This window comes from Heterocephalus glaber, unplaced genomic scaffold (genome assembly GCF_053883595.1).
Source record: "Heterocephalus glaber isolate CG9 unplaced genomic scaffold, H.glaber_assembly_v1.0 deba00000331, whole genome shotgun sequence".
Taxonomy (NCBI): Eukaryota; Metazoa; Chordata; class Mammalia; order Rodentia; family Bathyergidae; genus Heterocephalus; species Heterocephalus glaber.
In genome coordinates this window covers 48,461,361-48,486,456 of record NW_028258142.1, presented here as the reverse complement: position 1 = coordinate 48,486,456, position 25,096 = coordinate 48,461,361, and the positions used below count along the sequence as shown (strand labels likewise).

At 40.1% G+C, this 25,096-nt stretch overlaps 1 protein-coding gene across 9 annotated transcripts in view; it reads right to left on the bottom strand.

The window, feature by feature from the left end:
• The window catches only part of Garem1 (GRB2 associated regulator of MAPK1 subtype 1), a 227,351-nt gene that overhangs the window by 60,861 nt on the left and 141,394 nt on the right, over window positions 1-25,096 (bottom strand). The window contains exon 2 of one of the 9 annotated variants that reach the window (XM_087193682.1): window positions 23,033-23,112. The exons of 7 other annotated variants lie outside the window; for them this stretch is intronic. Coding sequence is in view for 1 of the 2 variants with exons in the window: in XM_087193652.1 (XP_087049778.1) it covers window positions 9,960-10,050 (91 nt within the window). In the remaining variant the exon portion in view is untranslated. Of the gene's footprint in view, window positions 1-9,959; window positions 10,203-23,032; window positions 23,113-25,096 lie in introns of all 9 variants that reach the window. One more of the 9 variants, XM_087193652.1, reaches the window with a different exon arrangement.

Sequence of the window (25,096 nt, the reverse complement as noted above, 5' to 3'; positions counted from 1 at the left end):
GGCTGTAAAACTACACTGTCATTTTACAATGACAGGCAGAAACGAAGGTATGCTGTGTAGAATCAAAGTTGAAGTCTAAGAGTTTTTGAAACGATGGTTCTTATGATATATGCCTCTCTCTTGCCATGCCTTACAGAAGCATTTAAAAAGGAAAAAGAAAGCCAAAGTGCAGGTCCAAAGAGTGGTGAGGGTGAGCCCACACTCAAGGATTTTTGCATTCCACCATTATTTCTCTATTGAAACATGATCCTGTTCTTGGCTTTTTATTCACTCCCTTTTCCACAGCCTAACAGTAAACTCCCACACACCAGTGGGACCACAGAGGAGAGACAATAATACAAGCAGCTGCTCAAGCTGTGGTTTTCATTAGGGAAAAAAAGTGCCTTGATTATAAGAGATTTAGTTTTTAACCTCTGTGCCAAAACTGAAGTGATTAAAACTCCATGTAAAGAAATGCTAAAGGTTCCTTTAAAGTATGGGCAGAGCAGACAGTGAATTGTCAAAGGGGCAGAGGGGTGGAAGAATAGTCCAACCCTGGCTTAGTGCATTGAAATCTAGCAAAGATAAAATCAAAACGTATTGCATAGGTGCAGTATTGCATTTCTGGAAAGGCTCAAATTAAAATGAGCTATGAAAAGACACTGAGGAAACGTAAATGTGTATTACTATGTGAAAGATGCCAATCTGAAAAAAGTTATGCACTGTATGTTTCCAACTGTGACATTCTGAAAAGGCAAACCTATGGAGACAGTAAAATAATCAGTAGAGATAGGTAGGGACTTAGGGGGAGGGGAGGAATGAATAGGAACACAAGAGGTTTTTTTAAGGGCACTGAAATACTCTGCATGAAACTATAATGGCAGATACACATTATTTTTCTTCCATTAACTTTATTGGTACATTTTAGGTATAAAATACAGTTACATTCATCATTGGGATCTTGTACCATTACATGAGTATCTTGGTTCTTATTTTATTTCCTCTTCCCTTGCCCTCCCATCACCCCCTCCACCCTTCCCTATTTGCAAAGACCTTGTTTCCATTTTTTTCCTTTTCTCATATTTTTTCCTTTCCCTTTTTTCCTTTCCCCTATCCCTCCCTACTTCCCCTACTCCTTTAGACCTTTTCTTTCTATTACATATTATCAATTATACATTTTTAAAATTACAATATCAAGATCTAGAAGACATTTTCACAGATTTTACAGAATTTAAAAGGAAAGCATATGACAAAAATCTTTTTTGAAACAAATTTGACAACTTCTAAGAACTACCTTGGAAGACAAATTAATGAAACTGACTCTGGAGGAAATATAAAATTTGAATAGCACCTATTAAAGAAAGTATATTCCTAGCTTGAAAACCTACCTATATGACAACAGCAGGCTCATATACATTTTAACTGATAAATTATATCAAACATTTAAAGCAGAAAAAAGAAGGAACACTTCTCCCCTCATTTTAGGAAATCAACATTGTGCTAATACTAAAGCTGGATAAAGATAATAGAAGAAAAAAGTATGAATGTAGATAAAAATTTATTTAATAAAACAAACTATTAGAAGTCAGATCTGGCAGGATGTAGAAAGTGGTTTTATTATAGGGATGGCAGTGTTGGTTCAGCATTGGAGAATCCACCCCAAATGTCATTATTTTACCAGAGGAAAGGAAAAGGCCATACGATCCTGTCAGTAGTTGGAGAAAAAGTATCGGACTAAATTCTACAGCTGTTCATGGTAAAAGCTATCAGGAGACTGGAAGTAGAACAGAACCTTCTCAACAGATAAGCCATGTACTCCATACTTCCAGCAAAAACGCCTTCTATGAATGGAGAAGATACAATGCTTTCTCCCTAAGGTGGGGAACAAGGCCAGATATGCGTACTCTTCATCTGTCCATTAAACTTTGAAACATAGGCCCAAACCAAAATAGTCTGGCAAAAAAATGACACAGTTAGGATAGGATTGGCATGGTAGAAGCAAAATCTTTATAGGTAGACAAAATGATCATCTACAGAGAAAATACTAAGAAATCTCTAGGAGCCCCTAGAACTTGTATTTGAATTTAGCAGGATTAGAAAACACAAGGTATATATAAAAATTCAGGTCTATGTATACTTGCTATAAATGAAGAATTGGATATTGAAATTTAAAAGTTATGTAGGAGTACGAAGGACCTAGAAAAGTAAAAAGAAAAAAATAACAATGTTGGAAGACATTTAGTACCTAATTTTAAGACTTTCTTTAAAGATATAGTAATCAAGGCAATGTTGGTGTAAGGAAAGACATAGATCATTGGAATAAAACAGAGAATCTAGAAATAGAACCACACATATATGGTCCACTGAGTTTTGAAAGATTATTTAACATTAACATTTTATAGAACATAAACTCAATTCAAGAGCACAGGAAAAGATAGTGTTTTCAGCAAATGGTACTAGAACACCTGGTATCCGTATGTAAAAAATTAATCTCAACCCTTTATTTCCATACATAAAAATAACTTGAAAGGATCAATGAACCTAAATATGAAGCCTAAAAGTATAAAACTTTACGAAGAAATTATAAGGGAAAATGTTCATGAATTCAGGGTATGCAAGAATTTCCTAGGATATAAAAAACATGATGTATAAAAGAAAAAAATTGATAAATGAGATTCCATCAAAATTTAGAACTTTAAATGGCATCGTTAAAATGAAAAGTAGTCCTTAAACAGACCATATTTACAATGTATATAACCTATGACCAGAATATATAAAGAACTCTTACAGCTCACTAATAGATAACCCAATTAAAAAGTAGACACAAGAAGATGATAAATAGCCAGTACAGCACAAGGAAAGGTGTGCAACACTAGAATCAGAGAAATACTAATCAGTACAATAACAAGACTGAATTATACACTCATTAGGGAAATGAAGTTAAAGGTTCTAAAAGAACAAATGTCAGCTTAGGTGTGAACCAGTTAGAACTTTCTAATACTGCTAATGTGAATGTAAAATGATAAAGCCATTTTGGAAAACAATATAGAAATTTCTTGTATTACTCTTAAGAACCAACAGTTCTGTTCTTAAGTTTTTACTTAAGAGGAATGAAAACACATATTCACAATAGATTTGTACATACAAGTTGACTATCCCTTATCTGAAATTCTTGGGACCAGAGTGTTTCAGATTTTCGTTTGAAATCCACTTGATCTGCAAAGAGGATAGCTACTCCTGCTTTTATTTCAGGTTCCTGTCACATGGAGTACTGTTTTCCAGATACACATTATATTACACGTTTGTCCAAACCCACAGGCTACAGGCTTTGGGTAGTAATGATGTGCAATGCGGGCTAATTAATTGTACCACTCTGGTGCATGGGATTGAGAATGGGGGGCCTATGCACATGTGGGGCAGGGGGATAAAGGCGATCTTTGTGCTTTCCTCTCAATGTGGCTGTGAACCTAAAACTGCTCTACAGATAGACAGACAGACAAACAAAGCAAGGCAACTCCTTAAAGTCTTGCATTTGACACAAGAACAGAACCTTAGTAGGTTGCCCCAAAGTCAGACCTTCTGCTCCCATGGCCCAGTACAAGGGTGTTTGATTTTGACTGTCAACAATCATTTTGCCTCTGCATCCTGGCTAGTCCAAATCCTGGCTTTCTCTTTTACCATGCAGCATTGGCTAAGTCATAACTTTCTACAGCCCTGTTTGCCTCCTAGTTCTACAACACAGGTTAAAAAAAATACCAAGGTTAGGGTTATTAGGATGACTAAACACATAAAAAGAGTTTAACATAGTAAGTGGCAGATGATAAGAACTAAGAAATGTATCTATCAGTGAGGGGTCCAAGTGTAGATTGATGTATTTATCATCCATGAAAAGGAAACTAATTGTGGTATTATTTTGATTTTCTCACTGGACAGAAGACTGCAGTTAGCTCCTTATATTAATCCTGGAAAAACTCCTCCAGAATATGAGACACCAAAAGGTATTCTAAATTTGACAGAGATAAAGGAATGGCATGACGGGTAGTGAAGTGGATGGGAAGAAGAGAAAGAACTGCAGAAGATGCCTAGAGTGAGTGGCCTTCTGCCATCTGGTTGGACTCTGGTTCTGAGAAAGACAGAGACTGGGAAATACTAAATGTAATCTTTTTTAGGACAAGCTGCTTACTAAACCTTATGCTCAATTGAAGAGCAATTTCAATTAAAATGTCTCTGACTTAAAATGTACTTATGCATTTGTGACCCCAATGATAGTAGAACCCTAAGATTGTTAGGCACTGGTTAAAGCTGCTGAAAAATACGGAGATCCCCATAAAATGAAAAGATCCTCTTCACCCTTGCTCATGTATATATTTATTGGAGAAGCAAATGTGGTCTGTCAGTCAAAGCTTCATGTTTGTTAAAGTGCTTAATGAATGACTATGCTTTCGAACAACAAATGCATTCCTCTGCCCTTACTCCAAAACTAGCAAATGGGTTTCCCTTCCACCCCGTCACAAAAGAACTACTCTCTTGATTTTTAAAGTTTTTCCTGATAAAATGCCTCTGCTCTTGCTGCAGTACTTCATTTTCCTCCAAATGCTTCCACTTTTATTCAGCACAGATCAAGCTTACTGGGCAATCCTAGCGCCTTTCAGGTTTTGACCCTATTCCATGTTAAACAGGCTGTGGTGTGTGTGTAGGACAGTGTGTGTGTAGGACAGCGCTCCGTAAAATATTCTGTCTAACCAGGTCAGTTATGTAAACAGGGCTGCTTCTGGCAGGAATGTCTGATGGGATAAACAAGGCTGGGGAGAAAAAAGTGCTTTTAGAGAGGGGTGACTTTGTCAGGGAACAGAGATACACTAAAAAAAATATTTGTTTCCAATGTAAGATTGGGCCTTTGATGAAATCACTGGGAGAAATTTTAGAAGATCAACAGTGACTAAGTCAGCAACAATAATTTTTGACATTGTACTAAGGGGATCAACTTTTTCATTTTGTGGTTTTAAAATTCTACTTCTTTAAAAAGAAACACCAACATTTAAAGTGCCAGGGATATTTCAGAAGGCCATTTTCAGGATTCATAACATTTAACAATCTATACAGATGTTGAATGGAAATTGTGGTTCACAGTCTGTCTGTTAAATAAGACACGTAATTATCAGACAATTAGTGGAGTACACTCATGTTGATATTTATTGTTTCTACAGAGGCTTAATACTGGATTAATGTCTGTTTATAGGACGAGTAATGAAATAAAAATATTTAGTCTTGTAAACAAAAGATTATAAATGAAAAATCTATTATACAAAGGCGATAATCATTCTAACCATGAAGTAAAAATTCATTACACCAAGTTAATAATCAAGAAAACAGGTACTGATAAACAGAAATTGCAACATCTAAAACTGGAAACCAGCTAATACGTGTGACAAGGAAGAACTGACAGCTAATAAATTAGAGTTTTACTCACAATTTTATTGTAAAACATATAGCATATGACTGGATATTAAACTTCTGAGCCTGAGTTCTTGGTATGAAATGCACAATGTGGTATTCAAAGATTTTTGTGTAAATACAAACATATCTCATTTACTGAAATGTTAAGCAGGTTTAATTCACACTAGGAGGAGGCAGTGTCAACAGCGGACAAGAGCCTTACTTTGGAACAGAATGAATCTGAATTTCAGCCTTGCTCCTTAGTAGATATGTGATCTTTGGAAAAGGACATTTCTCTGGGCTTCAGTTTCTTCACATATAAAATGGGGATGGTGTTAAACTACTTCGTGGGACTGCTGTAGGGGTTAAATCAGACCATATACGTACCATGCTCAGTGAAGGACAGTATGTCTCGATAAATAGTAACATAATTAATATTTTTCATTATCAGGATTCAATAAGATAACTGAAAACAACCCGAAGTACTGTGTTCTTCCTTGTTTTAACTATTACCCAAAGTAATATGACAATTTCAAAGCCTATGTGTTTATTAGGCAGCGCGCAAAGTACAGTACTAAGATAGTTTAAAGAACTTGGGGACAGGTCAAAAGGCAGAAAAATACTTAGAAATCAGTTTTTGTCTTGTTCATTTACATGCAGGTTAGAAATTTTCCAAAGCCTAATTTTTAAGATATGAATATTTAGGATAGCATGTTTATTTTGTATGCAGTGTCAACAATTCATACATCTGAAATGATCAGAGTTGGCAAACTGAATCACTACAGGACATAGTGGGGTGGAGCATGAATTTATGTGGTTGGTGCTCTACAATAGACAGACAATGCCAACAAGTCACAGCAAGCACACTGATTATCATTTTCATAGGAATATTCTTAAATTCGTCATTGGGAGGAAGTTTATTCTTCTAAGCTTCTGGTCATTTCAACTTCCACGGGCATTTTTGTGGAATAAATGAAATTAAGAGTTAGGTAAATGGAAACAACCTCATTACCTGATCATAGTATCACCACAACCACCTGCAAAGAATTCATTCTATGGGGAAAAATGAAAATGACTTCATAAGCAGAAACAGAGGCAAAACAAAGATTATGTACAACTAGGAATTTCTGTTTGAGGAAGGAATCTATGGAAGAAATTGGCAGACAAGTGACACAACAGAAGGTGTTTAGAAAGCCCCAAATTGAAAAGAGGATACTAGGAAAATTCAGGAAAATCCTGCAGATCACCAGTAAAGATATACCACCAATGCAAAAATGGGCAAGGAATACAACAGACATTTACCAAGGAGGCTATCCTACTGACTAGCAAGCACATGAAGAAGGCCCTAGTAATTCAATAAATGCAAATTAAGAGCTATTATTTCACACTTACTAAGACTGCAAAACTGTAATTTCCCGATGTGGGTAAAGAATACTTTTAGACCACGGTGAGAGGGAGGCTGGCAAACACTCTGGACAGTGATCTGGCACCATTTAGTCAAATTAACTCTTCATATTTCTAACACCCAGCAATTTCACTCTTACATAGAAGTTCCAAAGAAAGATCCACACCAGGCCATAAGAGGAGTACACTGCAGCATCATGGGTACTACCCAGCCTTGGGAGAACAGAGGGATGCTCCGGAAGAGGGAGAGATTCTGAAACAGGAGTGGCCCTTCAAAGGGTGCTGAATGAAATAAAATAATGCTGGTATCTTTTTAACACTTATTTAATGTATCAGGGAGAAAAAAGGGAAGAAGGAAAACAGGAAAAGAAGGGAACACTTAAAGAGTGTCTTACAGACCAAGCACTGAGTTTCATGCACAAATTAAAATATTCATTCTTGAAACAACTACATTTCTAGCACTTGGTTAAAAGTTCCATATAGAACCCTATAGCGGTATCTTCTAACAGAAGTAAACCCTGATCTTATAACTTAACTAATGCCACAGCTCACAAAGAATCCATTCCTTCCTCTTCTTGAAAAGCCCATGAAGAGTGATTTGGAGTCATGTCCTTTCCTGTGTGAAACTACACTCCCTTCCAGCAAGAACTTCTGAAATGGCTGGGGATTTAGCTCAGTGGTTTCGCTGCCTGCTGCACAAGCAGAAGGACCCGAGTTTGATTCCCTGGTACAAAAAAAAAAAAAAAAAAAAAGAACTTTTGAACTGATTTCAGAGGTTGTGAAGAATTTAACCAGCCTCTACACACACCATGGTTTCCTAAGCACAGCAAGATAAAATTATTAGTACATGAAAGGAGCAGAAAATTGATTCAAATGGCTTTCAACAATTGATCGTAGTGTATATTAAATGTTTAACACTGTTAGAAATATGAATGTAGGCAAAATAGTGAATTTATAATCTTACTGGGGAGGCAAAATATTAATATATGAAATAAGAAAATAAGGCACCGCATAACTGAATTTCAAGGGTGCTGCATAAACTAGTGGCTCTCAAATGCTAGCATGGATCAGAATCACCAGAAGGTTTATTAAAACAGACTGCAGGAAGGGCCGGGGATTTAGCTCAGTAGTTCTGCCGCCTGCCTTGCAAGCAGAAGGATCCGAGTTCGAGCCCCGGTACCAAAAAAAACACAAAAAACAGACTGCAGGGCTCCGCTTATGGTGACTCAGGAGGTGCGGGATGGAGACTGCATTTCGAACCAGTTCCCAAGGGACACTTGTCCTGCAGACCCTAGGCCCACACTTTGAGAACCTCTGCTGTAAATGCAGAAGGGGCAGGTCACAATGGCACTGCTGGAACCGAGAAGAGACTAAGAATCAGGAACTGTCTGGAGGTGGGCTTGGCTCTGGAACCTGGGGAAGGTGGAGGTGGAGGTGGAGGTGGAGGTGGAGGTGGAGGTGAAGGAGGAGAAAAACAAAACAGAAGTGAGAATACCTAAGCACAGGTAAAGCAGTGTGTGCAGGAAGGATGAATAGTAGGGACAGTGTGAAGGGCTTGGTGACAGCTGGGAAGACTAATGGAGGCTCTGGACTTGGTTTACTGAAATGCCGTGTGCAGGGTACTGGCACAAAGAGTGTGTGCTGCCCCAACAGCTGTCTGTCCACCCAATATGCATCTGTCCAGCTGCCACCCTGTGTCTGGGATTTATCAGACAGAAAGCCAGGGACAGCAAAATGTCCCTGCTAGTGAGGGCATCTGCCTGCCATGAATGTAGGACGCCTGACACAGTGTCAGCTCACCCTTAACTGCTGTGTACAGTGCATGTCTCCTGGCTGGATGTGGCAGATGGCATTGGGCTGGATCTCTGGAGTGTTACCCAGCACATTTCTGCACCATAAATATCTACTGAATGAATGGCTGTCAGTGTGGAGGACAACACAGCAAACTCTCCCGAGTTCTGCCTTCTGCTCTCTTCTGAAGTCTAGTGGCGAAGCCTGTGCTAAACCTTGCCTCTCTCACGGCTCCTCTGGGCAGAGCCAAAGGGTTACAGAAGGGCAGGCACGTCAGAACCAAGGCTCACCACACTGGAAAGGCAGGAGAAATGAGAGACCACAGACTCCTCAGGGGAGTTGCCTCACCAGGCAACCTAGATTTATAACTGTTCACCCTGCCTGTCTGGAAGGACACAGTCCTGTGGTATCTAAAAAGAGGAAGTGAGAGAGAGTGATGCCTGATCCCATCCCTGCATAGAGCACGGGTCCTCCTGGTACCAACAGATAGGATGCTGTGGAGGCCAAACAGCATCTAGTACTGTGCTTGGCACTTAGGGCTTCACAGCTAGAACCCAAAATTTCTAAGCTCTTAAGGTGGGGCCCTCATATGTGTGTCCTAGAAGCCTCCTTGGGCTGTTCTAAAAACACTGGTAGAATGGAAACTGTGTCAGTGACCAACACGTTGGCCTTTGACATGAATTGCAATGACAATGACAAAAATAGTCACAGCAGATGAGTGTTCAGATTAGGGGAGAAAAGTTTTCTTTTTTTCCTTTAGAGGAGCTAAGGCTGCAATGACAAAATAAGAAAGTAGAAATGTATTCAGTAGGCTACTAAATTTTGAAATGGGAGATGTCCAGATTAAAGAGTGAAGTGGAAGCTGTAAGGGTTGCTAGGTTTTCTAGGGAGGTAGGGAAGAGGAGAGAGGGAGATAAAGAGGATGATGGAAGAGAAAGAGCAGGATAAAGAAGGGGGGAGAGAGAAAGGGGGGGTGGGGGGGAGAGGCTGATTCTTACGGCCACTGCAGCAGGGATGAACCACGGAAGACAGAGCAGGAACAGAGAAGGTGGAAGAGAGTCAGGTGAATGGAATGTTAGGGAGAGTGGGAGGGAGAGTTCAAGGACAGTTCCCGCCAGTGCTGCAGTCAAGCAGCACACAGAGCAGATTATGGGTCTGATGATGAGAATTCCATATGACGTCAGATTCAGGTTTCAAGGGCGGAATGCCAACCGAGAAGGTCTTAACCTCTCCAGTGGTTATGACCTAGGATTCCGAGTGAAAACTTCAAGACTTCTACACGCACCACTTCTTGAGCTAGGTATACAATGTCAATAAAGAGGAAATTTAGCCTATCCTTTTTAACTCACCTGTATCCCCAATACTGAAGTAGACCTTCCAGTGAAGGTGATTTCCAGTGAAGAAATGGCTTGTGGCCATAGATTTCATCCTCTGCATCATTAGCTACTCCAAATGTACTTTCTGGGCTGACAATGACATTTATGTTCTGATGTGGTTTTTTCCCTCCTTAATCTTGGAAATTATCTCCAGGTGGTATAAATAATGGAGCAGGGGGTGCTGTGACTAGTTCAGAGATCTTCACTAGGCCAGATCTGTAGAGAGAAGAGCAAAGGCTTTTCCTATTCCACCTAAGCATGAAAGTCATCACCACCCAGACTGGTCCAGGAGGATGATCATGCAGGATCCATCAGGGAAACTGGGGATCATATTGGGCACTGACAGTTCAGAACACTGTGAAATCACAGTAAAAAAGAAACAGATGTCTGAAAAGAGAAAGAGCAAAAACCCACACAAATTGCAACTGAACCAAACACTTCAATTTCCAACCCAATTTAGTCACTTTCCTATCAGAATAGAAGAAGAGACAGAGAACGAGAGAGAGAGAGAGAGAGAGAGAGAGAGAGAGAGAGAGAGAGAGAGAGAGAGTGAGCAAACACACACTTTATAGAGAAAGCTTAGTCAATCATACCCCGAGTGCAGTAAACCTCCCAGGTGGGGCTGAAGAGTGATGAGAAAGCCCAGAGGTATATTTAGCCTCCACTGGGAAGAGCTTTGAGACACATGACACCTTGAGATGTCAAAACTGTTATTTTTTTGTGGAAATAAAATCTGCTTCCAAGTTTTATTTACCAAGACTTCTCACCTCAAAGGAAAAATAAATAGAAAAGCACAAATACTCTAAAACGGTCCCATATTGTGTGCGTGTGTGTGTGTGTGTGTGTGTGTGTGTGTGTGTAGGGGGGTGGTGTGGAAAAGCAAAAGTCGGGATGGTCTTGATATTTTTTAGCCCAATAAACAGATGGAGAGGAAACAACTTTCCTTAGCAGAAGACATTCTGCTCAAAGTGGGGTTCTACTTGGGAAAAGGGTGAGAAAAAATAGGACGTGGTAAAAGATAAGAGTAGTTTTGAGGGGCTCAGGCTATCCTAACAGAGCATAACCTATTTCTCATGTTTTTGGCTGGTTTCTTATTGATATTGACTTCAGGAAAAATCAAGGATATCTTAGGCTTATTTTCCTCCTTACTGTAATACCTTTTGAGCTAACTAGGACAATCTCCCCCCCCGCCCCGCCCCCCGCAATGGCCCATAACTTTTCTGCCTTGTTCAGCGAAAATCCTGTAATTCTTACTCTTTCCCTACTCTTGGTAGATGTGGGGAACAGGTTTGGGTAGGAGATGTGTGGGAACTATCAGAGGAGGGTTGACAAAAATATCATGGACACCTGCCTCAGAGGGGGTGGTTGATACTACCCTGTCTTTGCCAATGAATGCCCACTCAGACCAGGGAGCTTTAGGAGAGTTCTGTCTGCCCACTCCTTCCTTCCTCCTTAACTATAGCCACCTTCCTCCACTGCCAATTTTCAAATTGGCACAATGATTAATGACCTGGGCAAGAACTTAATTTCCGGTCCAGTAATACAAGGTTGATTTTCAATAAAAGAACTCACTCAAGACAACTAAAAAGAACTCACTCAGGCCAACTATTTCCTCTCCACAGCTTCTTATCTTTTATTCAACTGTGGGTATTCTTTCCTCTCAGTGTGAAAGCTGAATCAATTTTCAAACTTCAATTTGGTGAATATTCCAAAGAACCACAGAATGCCAAATCCGGAAAGAACCTTAAAGGCAATGTAACTGAAACTCTTTTCTTGCAGTTGAGACAAGACTAAGGTTGAAGGCTTTGACTCTCACCATCCTGTGGGCACATGGTCAAGTTGCATGTAAAGAGGAATTACTATTGTTCAAGGACACAGCTTGGTCCTCACTGGTCTCATTATGGAGTTACTTTTAATGAATCAGTCTATTTTAAACTGGGAACTAATTGTCATGGGAGAGCATGTTTGTAATTATAGGCTCAGGCAAAACAAAGAAAAACAAGTGTCAGTGAAAACCTTCAGATACAACTACAACACAATTACTATGCCCAATTATCTCTGGACTCCTTAAGTACCTAGAACAGATGTAATGAACTGTCCTGATTTGAACTACATGTATCTATCTCTTGTATTTATTTCTCAGAAATGCCTGATAGATAAGTCTATCACTTTTTGTGACATTAATTCTGAAAAGTAGAAGTACTTAAACGAGATGTTAATGACTACATAATATAATACTTTCTTTAAATGCATGATTTCCTGTAAACAATTCCAGCTACAATTCAGGAAATGCTTTGTGTTGATGCCTAAATTATCTGAAACTCACAAGTGAGGGTATGGAAATGGCAAGCAAGAGGCTGGGCTGATGGTGGCCATAGGAGCAACAGAGAACAGTGTGGGCAATGAATATCAACACTAGCAGAGTCATGGATGTGCAGTTAAAAACTTCCAGTTTGGATCCACCTTTATTCATTACCTGTGTAAGTCATTACCCAAGTCATTTGTTTTTTGTTTTTGTTTTTGTTTTTTGGTACCAGGGATAGAACTCAGGACCTTGCACTTTTGAGGCAGGCATGGTGCCACTGAGCTAGATCCCCGGCCCTCATTCATTCTTTTTGAGGCATAGTTTCCTTATTTGTAAATAAGCAATAACCGAGGCTGGTGGGGATGTTATAAAAATCTTATTAAATAGTTGTATGAAAGCACTCGTCACAATCTCTAGCAAATACTGGTACACTGTAATATGTTAATTTCCTCATGCTAGGCATTCTTCCTGATTGAAATATCTCAACTACCATAAAATCATAAAATGCAAATGCAGGGATTTATACCATTTCATTATTAAAGTCAGCAAACAGGGAATATGGATTTGAAAAGTCAAATGTCAAATCCACATCAGCTCTGACCTATTCCCCATTCAAATGCTCCAGTGGACTAAAAATTAAATATGGACCGTGGTCAGCCATGGAACTTAATGATATTAATCTGGACACTGTCACGAGGTACAACTTAAAGAGTAGGAAGAACATGCGCTTCAGACCAGATGGGCTCCACTTATCAGAAGCAAGCCCTTGGATGGATTAACTTCCCTGAAACTTACCTTCCCTATTTATAAAGTGAGATCCTTAGCCACTGACTTCATAGGTTATTACATTTAAGAAATATTAGCAGATGTATGTAAAATAGCTACCAAAATTCCCAACTCAAAGTAGGTGACTAAAAATGGCAATTACTGAAAACCTGTAGTCCAGAGGTCCTCAGGAGAATACCAGTCCTATTTTCACTTATTTTATAAAGCAGTAATGACACCAATTCTACCTACTGTACAGATTTGCTATAAAAATCCAGTGAGGACCCAGAAGGAAGCTCCCCCACTGCCATCCCAGGCTCCTAGGGCCAAGAAGGTGAGCCGGTCCCAGTACCCAGAATGAAGCTCCCCGCCTCCATCCCAGGCTCCTAGGGCAGTGAAGCTCAGCTGGTCCCAGCACCCGGAAGGAAGCTCCCCCACTGCCATCCCAGGCTCCTAGGCCCAAGAAGGCGAGCCAGTCCCAGAACGTGGAAGGAAGCTCCCCTGCCTCCATCCCAGGTTCCTAGGGCAGAGAAGCTCAGCCAGTCCCAGCACCGAGAAGGAAGCTCCCCCGCTGCCATCCCAGGCTCCTAGGGCAGAGAAGCTCAGCCAGTCCCAGCACCCAGAAGGAAGCTCCCCACCTCCATCCCAGTCTCCTAGGGCAGTGAAGCTCAGCCAGTCCCAGCACCCAGAAGGAAGCTCCCCACCTCCATCCCAGTCTCCTAGGGCAGAGAAGCTCAGCCAGTCCCAGCACCCAGAAGGAAGCTCCCCACCTCCATCCCAGTCTCCTAGGGCAGTGAAGCTCAGCCGGTCCCAGCACCCAGAAGGAACATCCCCCACCGCCATCCCAAGCTCCTAGGGCAGAGAAGCTGAGCCGGTCCCAGCATGCAGAAAAAGCTCCCCCGCTGCCATCCCAAGCTCCTAGGGCAGAGAAGGTGAGCTGCGTGGGCAACAGTAGCACCCCCCTCTCCCATGGAAATGAGAAGACACATAAACAAGCCTCAAAAACAGACTTCCAGATCACCTACAGCAACCCCAAAGGGAAACGAGATAGAACACTCTGATACTCAAACATCTGGAGTCTCTGAACTGGCAACAAAAGAGGATCTGGGAAAAATGAAATCAGAAATAATTACTCAGATAACAGCAAAGATTTTGCTCATGATGCAAAACATGATTAATAAATCTAGAGAGGACACAGATAAAAAAAATAGAGGATCTGAGGAACATGATGGAATCCCAACATAGGAAACAAATGGAATCCATAAAACAGATACAAACAGATTTCCAAGAGATTAAAAACTCCATCAAAAGTCTGTGGAGCAGAATGAACCAATGTGAGGATACAATTTCACATATAGAAGATAAGATTGCAATTAGTGACCAGGAAAAGAAAAATTGCTTTAAAATTGTAAGGGAACATGAGAAATCAGTCCAGCAGCTGCTAGACGATGCAAAGAAGAATAACATAAGACTGACAGGAGTCAATGAAGAAAGAGGAGAGAGTGCAGATGACATAAAAAAACTCTTCACAGAAGTGATGGCAGAAAACTTCCCAAGGAGGGGAAAAGAACTTGACATACAGATAAGTTAGGCATATAGGACTCCAGCTAGCCTTAATCAAAAAAAATCTACACATAGGCATATAATAGTTAGGATTCCAGAAATCCAACAGAAGCATAAAATTCTACAAGCAGTGAGAGAAAAGAAACAAATCACATACAAAGGAAAGCCCATCAGAATCACAGCAGACTTCTCAATGCAAACCCTCAGGCAAGAAGAGCTTGGAGTGATGTATTTCAAGCCCTAAAGGAAAACAGCCTCCAACCCAGATTGATGTACCCTGCAAAACTTTCAAAACTGATGGAGAAATAAGATACTTTCATGATAAAGAGCACCTCAGGAACTTCATGAATACCAAACCAGCACTCCAAACAATTTTAGACAATACCCTAGGAAAAGACAATGAGGATCACAACCCCAGGAAACCCAGCACAATGAATCCATTGGGCATGACAAATTAAATGCAAAGGGGGAGAATCCAACAAAAAAGAAAAAGCCATGACAAGGCTTTTAAAACTTTTGACTTCATCTCCCTAATGAGTGTATAATTCAATCTAATTATTGTACTGATTAGTATTTTTCTGATTCTAGAGTTGCACACCATTCCTTCTGTTATACTGGCTATTTATCATCTTCTTATGTCTACATTTTAATTGGGTTGTCTATTAATGAGCTCTAAGAATTCTTTATATATTCTGCTCATAGGTTATATGCATTGTAAACATGGTCTGTTTAAGGACTACGTTTCATTTTAATGATGTCATTTAAAGTTCTAAATTTTGATGGAATCTCATTTATCAATTTTTTTCTTTTATACATCATGTTTTTTTGTATCCTAGGTAGTTCTTGCCTACCCTGAATTCATAAATATTTTCCCTTATAATTTTTTTTTAAAGTTTTATACTTTTAGGCTTTCTTATTTAGTTTCATAGATCCCTTCAAGTTATTTTCATGTATGGAAAAAAAGGGTTGAGGTTAATTTTTTATATATGGATACCAGGTGTTCTAGTGCCATTTGCCAAAGACACTGTCTCTTCCTTGGCTCTTGAATTGAGTTTATATTCTATAAAATGCTAATGTTAAATAATCTTTCAAAACTCAGTGGACCATATATGTGTGGTTCTATTTCTAGATTCTCTGTTTTATTCCAATGATCTATGTCTTTCCTTATACCAACACTGCCTTGATTACTGTAGCTTTAGAAGAAGTCTTAAAATTGGGTGCTAAACATCTTCCAACACTGTTTTTGTTTTTGTTTTTGGCTTTTCTGGGTCCTTTGTACTCCTACATAACTTTTAAATTTCAATATCCAGTTCTTCATTTATAGCAAGTATACACAGACCTGAATTTTTATATATACCTTGTGTTTTCCAATCCTGCTAAATTCAAGTACAAGTTCTAGGGGCTCCTAGAGATTTCTTAGTATTTTCTCTGTAGATGATCATTTCATCTACATGTAAAGATTTTGCTTCTGCCGTGCCAATCCTATCCTAGTTGTGTCATTTTATTGCCAGACTATTTTGGTTTAGACCTATGTTTCAAAGTCTAATGGACAAATGAAGAGTAGGCATATATGCCCTTGTTCCCCACTTTAGGGAGAAAGCATTGTATCGTCTCCATTCATAGAAGGAGTTTTTGTTGGAAGTATGGAGTACATGTCTTTGATCTTTTGAGAAGGTTCTGTTCTACTTCTAGTCTCCTGATAGCTTTTACCATGAACAGCTATAGAATTTAGTCCAATACTCTTTCTCCAACTAGTGACAGGCTCATATGGCTTTCTCCTTTCCTCTGTTAAAATGATGACTTTTGGGGGTGGATCTTCCAATGCTGAACCAACACTGCCATCCCTATAATAAAACCACTTTCTACATACTGCCAGATCTGACTTCTAAGAGTTTGTTTTGTTAAACAAATTTCTATCTATGTTCATACTTTTTATTCTATTATCTTTATCCAGTTTTAGGATTAGCACAATGTTGATTTCCTAAAATGAGGGGAGAAGTGTTCCTTCTTTTTTCTGCTTTAAATGTTTGATATAATTTATCAGTTAAAATGTTTATGAGCCGGCTGTTGTCATGTAGGTAGGTTTTCAAGCTAGGAATATACTTTTTTTAATAGGTGCTATTCAAATTTTATATTTCCTCCAGAGTTAGTTTCATTAATTTGTCTTCTAAGTTACTTCTTAGAAGTTGTCAAATTTATTTCAAAACAGATTTTTGAAATATACTTTCTATATCCTTTTAAATTCTGTAAAATCTGGTAATGTCTCCTAGATCTTAATATTGTAATTTTAAAAATGTATAACTGATATTGTGTAACAGGAAGAAAAGGTCTAAAAGAGCAGGGGAATTGGGAGGGGTAGGGGAAGGGAAAAAAGGGAAAGGAAAAAATATAAGAAGAGGAAAAAAATGGAAACAAGGTCTTCGCAAATAGGGAAGGGTGGAGGGGGTGAAGGGAGGGCAAGGGAAGGGGAAAAATATAAGAACCAAGAGACTCATGTAATGGTACAAGATTCCAATGATGAATGTAACTGTATTTTATACCTAAAATGTACCAATAAAGTTAATGGGAAAAAACGAAAAAGAAGAGGGAAAAAATGGAAACAAAGTCTTTGCAAATAGGGAAGGGTGGAGGGGTTGAAGGGCGGTCAGGAGAAGGGGAAAAAAATAAGATCCAAGATACATTGTGCAAAGGTACAATATCCCAATGATGAATGCAACTGTATTTTATACCTAAAATGTATCAATAAACTGAATGAAAAAAAAGAATTAAAAGAATCATACCACAGCAAAAAAAAAAAAAATCCAGTGAGGAAAACCTAGGGGAAAATCCTAAACTATAATGCATTAGATATAGGCATCTCTATATACAAGGCAAAAATTCAGTGTAGTTTAGTATTGTTTTTGGGAAATCACTCACTGGACAATATATGTTTTCTTTTTTAATGGCCTGGTTATAGTTCTACAAAGTTTGAAAAAATGCCCGTGAAAGACCAAATAGAGCTTTGGCTATAAATTAAAACTTCACCCATGAGAACAAAAGCAGAGGAGACTATCTGATGCACAGAGAAAAGTATTTGAAGGGTTACAATTTGGATCCAAGTAGGGGCAGTTATAACCATTTGGGGATCCTACAACTCATGACCTGGCACACAAGCTTGAAAGCAGTAACTCAGGAGAATTCTGTAGCTCTGTGTGCTGTTATGAAGCTTATCCACTTAAGCATGAAACAGCTGCCTGAGACATACTGCTTCCCACCTTCATTCATCATAAGAAAGAAGGACAAGCTATGCTTTCATGACCTTTGAGATCAGGATAATCCAAGGAAGAATGCTAAATTTTCAAAACAAAATCTTGGCCACACTTAATATAACGAGTAGGGATATGAGCCTTTAAAATGGCCAACAGTGGAGAGCCAGAAGGTAGCTCCAATGGCTATAGAATGTCTTACAAGGATATTATTTCCTATTGAAAACTCAGTTTGTGATCCAACCTCTCCCAGCCTAAAATTAGTGGGTGGTTTGTTCAATCATCACCCCAAGAACTTAGCCGGCCTGCCACTTGTAACTTGGACAGCATTCCCACCCCTGTTGGCTCTGAGACAGTATTTTGAACTTCCTTGCTTGAATGCAAAACACATTAGCTAACTAACCAAACAAGCTGGAAGGAGGCATCCCACAAGACCAAAGCTGGCAGACTGGATGGCTGTGAAAACACTCTTAAAGGTTATGGGGCAGTGGGTGGGTGATCTGGAGAGCAAAGGAGGTGATTCCTTTAAAATTGCAGTACTTATTCATCCACAAATATAGACATTAAAAATGCAGATCTAGAAAGGGATGGACTATAAGCCCAAATCCCTTTAACTTCCAGGTAGCTTGAAATACTAACAACCCCTCAGGGGTTAAGAAAGGCAAATAATCTGGTACAACTTTTTGTTATTGTTTTAATTTCCTACTGTGATTCAGGTAGGAGTTCTGTGAATTCATCCTCTTATTCACTCACATATTCTGTCTCTGTTTCTCCCCTTCACCCTCTTCCTGCTCCTCTAGAATCACACTGTTTGGGGGAGATGGAAGGGTGGAGAAGGGCTCAATTTAAACTGCGAAGACCTAGTTTCAAACTAGCCACTGAATGGTTATCAATTCGACATGGCCTGTGACAGTTAATCCTGATTGTCAATCTCATTGGCTTGAGAGCCTCCTAGGAGATTAGCAAACCCCATTCTGTATGTGTTGAGTGGGTCATAGAGGTGTAACCTTGGGGGCTATTATCGGCTCCCTGGCCCCTTCTTTTCTGGTGTTCTTCCCCTGTGCTCTTGCTTCCTGGCTGGCACGAAGTAAGCAACTTTACTCTTCTACCATGAAGTTCCTATCTTGGAGTCAGTTGATCACAGACTGAAGCCTGAAACCATGGACCAAATAAATCTCCTCCTTTAAGTCGTAGGTGTCAGGTATTTTTGTCCCAGTGATGCAAAGCTAACAGATACAGAAATTAATGTTGCCCAGCCTTTGCTTCCTCATCTCATCTGTAAAATGGGAAAGAAACATGAAATACCAAGTTCTGTGAATCAGTGTGTGTGCTTCAGTTCTGAGTGCTAATGTAAACTATAAAACAAAATAAAGAAACCATGATGATTTCCACATGTCTAAAGCAACAGCAGTCCCCTAACTAGTGTAACAAAGGCCTCTGGTTCTTTAAGGTCTCAAAATTTTGGATGTTTGGGGGATTTGACATTTAAACTCTAAATGATCAGATTAAAACCCAAACCTGACATAGAAGTCAACTTTTTGGACCTGTAGCATTCTAGAACTTTCCTGGAGCAGCAGGCCATGACAGAGGCAAGGGCAGCTAGCTTACTGAGAGTGATGGGTAATTTGGTGTTAATTTGGCTTGGCCAGCCTATCTCGATATTTGGTCAAACAACGTTTAGATGTATTTATAGAGTTATTTTTGGGAATGGGATTAACATTTACATCAGTGGCCTTGAGTACAGCACACTGCCCTTCCACAATGTGGGTGGGCCTCATCAGTTGAAGGCCTTAAGAAAAGACTGAGATTTTTAGACTGAGAGACATCTGCCAAGAGGTGGCCTTTGGACTCAAACTGCAACTCTTCACTGGGTTTCCAGGATGCTGGATTCTGGATTTGGACCTCCATTATTTGTGTGGGCCAATTCTCTAAAATAAATCTCTCTCCCTCTCTTTTCCCTCTCCCACCCTTCCCTTCCCTTCCCTTCCCCTCTCCTCTTTCTCCCCCCACCCCCCCACTCCTGGTTCTGTTTCTCTGGTGAAGCCTGACTACTGTTTTGAGTCTCAACCTTCTTAATGTTCTTTAACACGAAACCAGGAACATTTGTTTCACGTTGAACGTTGACCCTGAGGCCCACTGATGAGTGTCTGAAGAAGCACACCCACTATGATGCCTGTAAACCTAGGGAGATCTCTGAGAGTACAGAAAACATTTCTGGACCTACCAGCTTTCTGTAGGCCTCTGAGAAAAACATCCAAAGTCAAAAAGTACTTGAGTTCTCTTTTGGGGCAAATAAAACCTAAAAACTACCTACAGCCCAAATTGGTATTTTTGAAACTACATACCTGTATAATTTGGACAAAACGGGTGGGCTGGAATTTCTTTGGAGTCAAGTTTTCTTTACAAAGAATATGGCTTGGGCTGGACTGATGGGAAGGCTGTTGCTTGCACACCACATATTCACACCTACAGCATCACCTTATATAGTCTTCATTCAACTCCTAAAGCTCTCTCTCCAGCCAGACAACCTTAGGCCTCCACCAGACAATCCTCTAGGATAATGATGGCGAACCTGTTAGAGACCAGGTGCTCTAACTGCAACTCAGATTATTTATTACACAGTTCCAACCCTGCAATTAAACCTGACTATCTGATACTCGACTGCTGGGGTGATGTGGCTCACAGAGGGCTGTGTGTGCTTGCCGCAGTGTGCATGCCATAGCTTCACCACCACTGCTCTAGGATGTACCAGAGGCATTGAACATGTGCAAATCTCATTCAACAGTGTTTCTAAACAACAGAATCCTAATGCTCTTAGTTCCCAAATGGAAGTTATAATCTCATAAAGTAACAAAAACTAGGAAGTCATGTTCACCATCACAGCACTGTTCCATGTCTTTTCATTCAAACAGGATCTTTAGTTCTCTAATCTGAATATTTCTTTTATATATATATATATATTTTTGTGTGTGTGTGTTGGGGGGGCACTGAGAATTGAACCCAGGGGCTTCACAATGAACTTCAACCTCCCAGCTCCTTTAAAACATTTTAAAATTTTGAGATAGGGTCCTGCTAAGTTGCTAAACTGCCCAGGCTGGGCTCAAACAAGTGCTGAGATTCCAGGCTGTGTCACCAGGCCCAGCACCTTCTAAATATTTCTTAAAGGTGTTCGCACTGCTTCATCCCTGCTACCTTAAGTTCTCAGTGGTTTTGCCACCTGCTGTGCAAGTGCAAGGACCCAAGTTCGATCCCTGGTACCAAAAAACCCCCAAAAGTTCTGGCCCACAATGATTTTCATTTCCATGTTGAGCTATAGTCTGGCTCGGTACTCTATCCATCCACCACATTGGCATTGGAGTGACTGCTCTAAAATGTAGCCTAATCCTCTTACCACAGACCTGGCTGGAATCCTCCACCTGCTCCTCAGAGACATCTGGATACAACTCAAAGTTCTTGCAGATTAGTCAATATCCATCAAAAGGCAACAACTTCTCCCCTCTCCAGAGTCACTTCTACCAGATCTTCATGGAGCCCAATGCCTTCCTTATAACCCACCTTTACTCTGGGCTCCACAGGACATCCATTTCCTGGTCAGTGTGGCAGACCCCTTTGCTCGGCGCTTTGAGAGACAATGGTGACTGAAACAGATAGTCTTGGCCTCATGTAGCCTCTAGTCAAGTGATGAGGAGATAGGGTGTTTATTAAACAATTATTCAGGGAAATATGTAATTACAACAAGGATAAATGCCCTAAAGATAAAGCACCTTGTCTAAAGTGCCAAGAGAAAAGCTTCCCAAGAAAGTAACTTGGACCTGAGACTTCAAAGACGAGCAGAGGCTAGAGTTCAGAAAGGGACAGGAAGAACAGCAACTTGATGATGTACTGAGCAGGCTGGGGCTATCACAGAGCTGTGGAGGCAGGAATGTGAATTTCTCCCAGACATCTTTAGACTCTTATATTCCTTCTTACTTTAAAACTCTTTTAAAAGTTTAAATATGTTATAAAAGCAAAGCATGTTTATCACAATGACTCAAAAGTAATGAGGAAAATAAACAGCAAGTTGAGTGTGAAGGGCATTAGAAATCTGGAATTATAGTAATTACTACTATTTACTGAGAGTCTACTATGTATCAGTAATTACATAAGCATCATTTCTACCCACTCTCAAACCCTTTCTGAAGTTGGTACTATCCTTAACTCCACTTTACAGATAAAGAAAACAAGGCTCAGAGGTTAAGCAATTTGCTTGAGATCTCAGGGCTAAGGCGAATCAGAGCCCTGAAGCACATATGTCATTGGTAACTCTCCAGTTTCTTCAGTTATCTAAGAAATGATCCATCTGCCTCTTGGCTAAGCCCATCCTTCAGCCTATATGCTCATCTGGTCACATCCTTTCCACTCCAAACCCTTCCAGGGCTCTGCTTACTCTCTGATATGGCACACGGAACCTTTCATGACCCAGTCTCTGCCAACCTGTCCTGTGGCTTTTCACAGGGATGCTGGACACCCTGGACAGGGCTCCCAGGAAAGGGGTGCTCTCTTCTGCATCCGTGACAGCCTCGCTCCACTTGCCACCTGTGCTTCCAGCTCACAGTAGACTCCATATCCCTATTCGACGACAGCAACCGCTAAAGCAGAACTGCGTGTCTGATCGTCCTTCTCTCACCAAAGGACCAAAGCTGCCTGAGGGCAGTCCCTTTGTCTCAAATCTCCAATCCCTAGTACATACTAATTAAAGGAAGAATAAATAATGGAATAAAATACAGTTCAAAATGTCTGCTGCATGAAGCAAGTGCTGCATGAATAAAAGCTCAGAGACTTCTTGCAAAGGAAGGGGATTTCTACCTCTTATACAATGTCCATCATTTGATCTGCAGTTTTCCTCTCCTCCACCTGTGTATTCTTCCTTGTTTCCTTTTACTAAACTATCAGGTATCTTATTCCCCACTTGGACATATGATAACTTGAACTCAAACCAAAGTGATATTTGCTTAAAGCCCTGACAAGGCAGGAACACTATGGCTGAGTCTTTGAAGGTCATTCTACTTTGTAAAAATATTGCTAATTTTGTCAACTGCTATAAGCCTACACCATCAAAAAACTTTGAATTTTATGCTACACAACACATAAATTAAAAAAATTATTTTTACTTTCAGAGGGTACACTACCTAGAAAATGCCAGAAGTCAGGATAAAATGGAGGGACAGCAGGTGGAGAAGCACCATCCTTGAGAGTCTTCAAGTGATATCTGTAAAGCCACAAGAGTACTTTGAAACCAAACCAGTTAAAAGGAAATGAACAAAACCATCTGTCCTATCATCAGTCTCATGTATTCCAGATCATCAACAGATTTGAGTATAGCATTCCATCTGCCTAAGTTGCATTTACAGCAACTTCACTGGACATAGCAGCTGCCATCTTTAGCACTGTTTAGATCCATCTGAGCAGCCAGAACACACATCCAAGTGTCAGCCAGCCACCTACTCCCAGAACCTGAGGGCAACAGTCAGGAAATTCACAGGGACCTCCTACTCCCAGCTCTTCTGCTCCTGCCTGAGTATGGAGAAGCTGCTGCCTGGTTGCCTCCCACTACTGGCTTCTCTGGTCCCCTCCTGGGCACACTGGCAGGCTTTCAGTCATCTCCTGCATTGTTTGGCCAAGGCTCAGATCTCCAGGGCCTTGTGTGCATCCTGCTCTGGTCTCCTCACATCCTACCCTGGAAAAGTCCCAGAAATGCCCACCTGGAAACTGGCATTACCATCACTTCCTCTGCATTGTGCCCACAAAACTGTGCTGCTGCTCATCCCACCCCAGTGTCCAACTGTCAGAACACTTCTTTCAGATGTTATGTTTTTTTGGACCCAAACACTCAACTGGACTTGGACTGAACAGCCTGCATTTCTGTTGAGATGTGGTCCTGCATTATTGGCCTCTTCCCTAAAATTTAGCAGCTTTGGATGTTTCTCAAAATCAGGGCTAACTGTGACCGGTAACTTCATTCCTGCTTATGCTTGGCAATATACCCCAACCTTGTGGTGGCAGCCAATGCAGGCAACCAAGGCATGTAAAAAAGACCAAGATGATGTATTGATGTACAGATTTCTAGGGTACAAAACAGATTATAAATGCAGAAATTATCAATAATTATGTCTAATCATGCTAAATGGGAAAAGAGTAACTGCTCACTATGCTGAGTAAATAGTAATTTGCTGTATCTAGAAATGCCTAATTACTTGAATAATATTTTGGAAATTAAATTACATGGGTAAAATGTTAAGCTTAAAGATTTCTAGTATAAAAAGCATTTTCAAAATGAGACATTGTCATGTGATAAAACATGTGTACATATTGCACACAAATATGTAATAATGAAGTGACAGGTCAGAAAACGAATGAATAGTCTACCAAAAAATAGTCCATAGCCTACAAGCAAACAAGACAAATAAAAACATATGAGCAACTCAAATATATGCATAGAATCCTAAACTTTCAACTGCCTATGACACAGATTAATCACAAAGATTAAAATGACTACAAATTAGTGAAACTTCTATGTACTAGAAAACCAATGTGAGGAATGCAGTGTGACCACCATGGTACAGGAAGTTTTCTCCATCAACCACATTTCATCTAGATACACTACTGAAATCTAAACCCAAGTTTTAATGTATGATATGATAGAAGATAAAAGGCAAATTAGTTCCACTGTGTCTGTACTGAGTTCTTCAAACAGACTGAAAAATAGGAATGCTGGTAAGAAGTCATCACTCAACAATCTTAATAAAACAAGGATAATTTGGTTAGATTGATAATAAACACAGGCAATGCCAGTTTCTGGTTAAATCAGCCCAAACAAGCAAATGCTTATTTGACTCTCAGGATGAAAAGTGAATGATGAATTTCTGGCTAGGACTCACATGACTACGCTGATGAAAATGACATCGGGCAACCTGACCTGGGTCTGAGGACTGAATGACAACGGCACAGCTGGCAATGCTGGGGGCAGGAAAGGCCCAGCCGGCCAAGCAGACTGCCTGCCTGTGGTGCAGCAGGGAACCATCTCAATTGTCTACACACTGAATGTGCTTTCCACCAGGGTCATCTTAGTGCATTTTATTCTACACTTTGGCCTGGTTTTAGTCTCACTCTGATTTGAGCTAAAGCCTGCAAGTTCCCACATAAATTGGCCTGTTTTTCAAAAAGTTGAAACAATTATCAACATCAATATATCA